The sequence below is a fragment of the Argentina silus genome, assembly GCF_951799395.1.
Source record: "Argentina silus genome assembly, chromosome: 16".
Classification (NCBI taxonomy): domain Eukaryota; kingdom Metazoa; phylum Chordata; class Actinopteri; order Argentiniformes; family Argentinidae; genus Argentina; species Argentina silus.
Genome location: NC_139670.1, coordinates 5,579,801 through 5,584,827, shown reverse-complemented (window position 1 = coordinate 5,584,827; position 5,027 = coordinate 5,579,801). Strand labels below are relative to the sequence as shown.

The 5,027-nt window shown below is 51.6% G+C and overlaps 2 protein-coding genes across 2 annotated transcripts in view; one reads left to right on the top strand and one right to left on the bottom strand.

Moving 5' to 3' along the window:
- The window catches only part of wbp2 (WW domain binding protein 2), a 294,959-nt gene that overhangs the window by 66,944 nt on the left and 222,988 nt on the right, over window positions 1–5,027 (bottom strand). The gene's annotated exons all lie outside the window — the stretch shown is intronic.
- The window catches only part of cacna1g (calcium channel, voltage-dependent, T type, alpha 1G subunit), a gene marked incomplete at its 5' end in the record, with an annotated part of 158,917 nt that overhangs the window by 104,890 nt on the left and 49,000 nt on the right, over window positions 1–5,027 (top strand). Inside the window, 11 exon segments of the mRNA XM_083687132.1 lie at window positions 214–244; window positions 247–282; window positions 285–305; window positions 1,551–1,624; window positions 1,627–1,663; window positions 1,666–1,733; window positions 2,276–2,377; window positions 2,381–2,463; window positions 2,465–2,618; window positions 2,832–2,999; window positions 3,420–3,520. Of these exon segments, the coding sequence (XP_083543258.1) occupies window positions 214–244; window positions 247–282; window positions 285–305; window positions 1,551–1,624; window positions 1,627–1,663; window positions 1,666–1,733; window positions 2,276–2,377; window positions 2,381–2,463; window positions 2,465–2,618; window positions 2,832–2,999; window positions 3,420–3,520 (875 nt within the window).

Below are 5,027 nucleotides of genomic sequence, written 5' to 3'. Positions count from 1 at the left end.
TCTACCTGTCTGCCATATCACTTCCCTCTATGTCCTGTTTAACCACTGTTGATCCCTGTCTGACCTCTGTCTGACCATCTGTGTGTGTGTGTGTGTGTGTGTGTGTTGTGTGTGTGTGGTGTGCGCGCAGTGCATGTGTGTGTATGTGCGTGCATATGTGTGTGCATGTACGTGCGCGTGTGTGTGTGTGTCTGTGTGTGTGTGCGTGTAAAGGGCGACGCCTCTAAGTCGAACTCGGAGGTGGAATCTTCGCAAGGAGTATGGAGGACGTGAACGGCAGCAAGAGGATTTATCACCCTCCCCCGGTGAGACACACACACACACACACACACACACACACATCTCCTCACAGTAACATACACTCATTAAATATGTCGACTTCATTAGGCCTTTCATGAAGTTGCCTCTCCTATGATATCAGCCTAAAGCTGCTGCAGCACTGTGTAAGCGTGTCCCAGCTGCATCTGTGTGCTTTTTCCTGGTATTGTCCCAGTTGACAGCGGTACCACCGCTGGTTGGCACGTGCCTCCAGTGGCTTCTCACACTGCACCAAACCACACAGCAGACCTAGTGTGTGTAGCATAGCAGCCTGGCTACCCCCAGCACATCAATTATTACTCACGACGGTAGTCCAATCCCTATCTGTTTAAATGACTCATTTGACTCACTCAGAGGTCATTACGGAGGCGTTCTGCACTGTAGGTTTAGGACTTTTTCCCCAAAGTATTTTTTTTTTTTTTTTTTTTTTATTTTATTTATTTCCCTTCGAGTCACTGTGAAAGTGCTTGGGTAGCACTCCTGTAGATTTGGTTAAGTACACTAGCGGCGGACGCCTCTGAGGCGAAGGAATCATGAATTAGGATATTAAAGTTCTCTCGTCTCTTGTGTTTGTGTTGGGGGTGAACATAATATTCCCCCGCACACATCTCTTAAGATTAAGAGCATGATGAAATATTCATCGAACGGAGAACAGTAATGCATCCATATTTAACTCCTACTCTGTGGATATGCCTATAGGTCTACCCACTCCCCCCTGAAGCCTTCAATCCCCCTCCCATGTGACTCCCCCCCCCCTCCTCACTTCTCCTCTTACTGTATACCCCCCTGTCCCCACACTCTCTGCCTCTCCTCCTCTCCGCCCCCCCTTCCTCTCTTCCACACTTTCTCCCTCCCCTCCCACCCTCTTCCTCTCTCTATCACCTCAAGCTGTCTCTCTTTTATTGTCCCTCTCTCTCCCTCTCTTCCCACCCTCTACCTCTCCCTCTCTTCCCACCCTCTACCTCTCCCTCTCTTCCCACCCTCTACCTCTCCCTCTCTTCCCACCCTCTACCTCTCCCTCTCTTCCCACCCTCTACCTCTACCTCCTCCACCCCTCCTCTTCTACCCCTCTCTCTCTCTACCAATTCAATTCATAATGCTATTACTGTACTGTCTTCTCTCTCTCTCTCTCTCTCTCTCTCTCTCTTCTCTCTCTCTCTCTCTCTCTCTCTCTCTCTCTCTCTCTCTCTCTCTCTCTCTCTCTCTCTCTCTCTCTCTCTCTCTCCCTCCAGTAGTGCCCATAAATGGTCACGTAGACTTGAGGACCAGCCTGACCCCTCCTCTGATCACCCACACGGCTGCCACCCCCCCATGCCCGTGCCCAAGCTGCCCGCTGTGGGTGACCCGTCCTGGGGTACGAGTCTCGCCGAGGCAGCAACGTGTCCATGGAGCCTGCCTGCTACGACAAGTCTCCGGTCAGTGTGCTACCGCTACGCTAGCAGCTCATTACCATGACATTACCTGTCCGACTACAAGCACATAGACTGGATTTACTACACTCACTGTCCTTCACTGCACTTATCTGGAAATGTCCCGCAATGTTGGCAAGCAAAGGAAATGCCTTCCAGACTCTGTGTGTGTGTGTGTGTGTGTGTTGTGTGTGTGTGTGTGTGTGTGTGTGTGTGTGTGTGTGTGTGAGTGAGGTGCGTGCGTGCGTGCGTGCGTGCGTGCGTGCGTGCGTGCGTGCGCTTGGGATGAATGTAAGACTTAATTTATAGCCTTTCCTTGATTATGTTCAGGTGAATGATGCTGACTAATGATGATGAAGATGTCATGTGACTTACTGAGCCAACTCAGAGCGCTTTCTGCTGCCACTGCTGTACTACACTAATGACCAATGAGCCCTGAAGATAATCTGATGATTTAGCCTAAAAAGGAAATGTGATAAACAACCTCATTTCTTGTCTTCCTTTTTTTCTTCCTTCCTTCTCTCCTTTTCTCTTCAACCCTCCTCCAGACCAGCGCCCGAAGCACCTCCCCCTACGCCCCGTGGAGCTCCGCAAGTGGCTGGACCAGCCGCCGCTCAAGCTGGAACAGCTTAGGCCGCGCCCCCCATCGCTGAAAACGCCAGAAGCGGCAGTCGGGCGAGCGCCGTTCGCTGCTCTCGGGAGAGGGGGGGTCAAGCTCGGAGGACGAGGAGGAGGGAGGGGGGGGGGCGGGGGAGGGGGGGGATGTCGGAGGGGGACGACGCCTCGCTGTGCCGCACGGACTCCATGTCCCAGTCCCGGCCCAGACACCGCCGGATGGAGTCGGTGGAGACCAGGGAGTCCATTGATCTGCCCCCAGACACACTGCTGCAGGTACACACAAAGTTGGACCCGACTCTGTTTGAATACGATTTCATTCAGTTGTTCAGTTCCGCACCAGCCATGTTTGCAATGTGAACGAATGTGAGAAATGTGAAATCAGGCGATTGTAGCCGCTTAGAACCAACAGAATGAATGAATTGTTTGCAACATGGCATCCGTCTCTAAATGGTAAAGACCACACCTTGTCTCTCCCTCGGTCCCCAGGTGCCCTACCTGTACCGTTCAGCCAGCATGCACAGCTCCAGACCCCCCTCACTAGGACACCTCCGCCCCGACTGCAACGGGAAGGGCTCCCCCTCTTCTGGTGGGCCGACACAGCTGTCACTGGAGGACAACACAGAGGACGAGAACGCAGAGGACGAGACCAGCATTGTGAGTGTGTGTGTGTGTGTGTGTGTGTGTGTGTGTGTGTGTGTGTGGGTGGGTGGGTGAGTGAATGCATGCATGCGTGCATGCATGTGTGTGCTGCACCCTCTGGACAGGAGCCCCAGTGTGTGTGTGTGTGTGTGTGTGTGTGTGTGTGTGTGTGTGTACTATCATGTGACTTGAATTTCAATTATGATTATAGGCCTTTTACTCACCAAATGTAGTGTCCATGCTAACTGGTATATCTGAGGACTTAATATCATAACAGCTTTAAGCCAGTTTAACCCTGATAAAGCCAATTTAACCCTGATAAAGCCAGTTTAACCCTGATAAAGCCAATTTAACCCTGATAAAGCCAGTTTAACCCTATTAAAGCCAGTTTAACCCTGATAAAGCCAGTTTAACCCTGTTCCTCTCTCCTCTCAGGGTCGCATTGCACGGTTGTTAAGCTGGTTGGAGAAGAAGCAGCCAGAGTATTGTCGACAGAGAGATACCTGGTCTCTCTACATTTTTCCCCCTGATTCCAGGTAAAATCCCTCCCTCCCTCCCTCTGTCCATCCCTCCATCCCTCCTTCCCCCCATCCCCTCTGCCCACGCAAGTCTTTGCATACTCACACAGGTAAAAGAAGTGTCATCAGTTCCTTGTCTTTTTTTTCATTTACCCCTCCATTCTCTGGATGTGTCCTTTGGGGATTCTCACTCTCTCTTTCTGCCTTGTCAGGGGTGAGGGAGAGTGTGAGAGAGGGAGGGAGGGAGGGAGGGAGGGAGGGAGGGAGGGAGAGAGGGAGGGAGGGAGGGAGGGAGGGAATGCACACTGCTGGTCCTCACAGGCACGTGTTAGAGCCATCCCCCCCCCCTCCTCCCCCCCCAACCCCCCCCCCCCCCTCTCTCTCTCTCTCCGAGGCTTTGAACGGTGCGTGTGCCGTCCGTGTGGAGGATATGCCTGTTACTGGATAGACAAGGGGAAACACGCATCCCACGTTACCCTCTGCCTGCTCTCCAGCCCTGCGCTTCGCTAATTAAACATCAAATACCCGACTACGCTCCCCCCCCACCTCCTCCTCCCCGCCTTCCCCTCCTCTCCCTTCATTTCCTCTCTTCTCCTCTCTCTCCCTGACTTCTGTCGTTCCTCCATTATTCCTCCTTAGCCCACCATTAAGAATCCATGTTTCATATGTACCTGCCCATCAACTGAAGATAGGATTTTCCAATCAATCCTTTCTAGCATGGCCCATCTAGAGACTACCCTTTAACCGTCACTTTAACCATCACCTTTGAAACCCAGTGTGCTTGGCTCAAAGTGTCCCCCTCGCTGTGTCCCCAGTCGCAGCAGGCAGTGGGGTTTGGCCAGTGCTGTGAGTGACACTGAGGACACCGGCGCTGTGTGGAGTCCATTGTGGCTCTGTACCAGCACAGACACCCGCCTGTGCTTATGATTATGTCAGGAGACAGAGGCTCAGTGGGAAACCGGAGTCCTACAGCTTCTCACACGGACATCAGTTCACCTCCACCACAAGCTCGCTCAGATCACACTTTCTTAACTCTGAGAAGTTTCTGACTCCTGACTAGACAAGTTTTTTTTCAAGTGTCTAAGTCTGGTGGCCAGACCTGTCTCTGCTTTAGCAGTTCCCACATGTCTCATGTGGGTTAGTAAGGCAGGCTACGATCAAGCAGTGGACCAAAGCACAAACAGATCAATTCACAAGGCTATCCACTATCTGTCTGTGAGGCATGCGCGCTTCATGACGTCCGTGGTGAAGAGTTAGAGGCTACGATAGACATTCGATGAATGAATTACTGTCATGTGTATGGCAGCAAACCAAAAATAGATAAATAGATAAATAATTATCATGTCAAAAACTGCAAAAGGTCAGAAAATATCATGAAAAGGTGAGGTTTTGAGACAGATGTCTTCAGCTTTGTATTAAGCTGCCATGAAGGAGCTGTCATGGAGGAGTCAAAGACAACTGCTGTCTGCCTGTTTCACCCTAACATGAAGAAACTCTGAGCCAGACATCCTACTGCGCGTGTCTG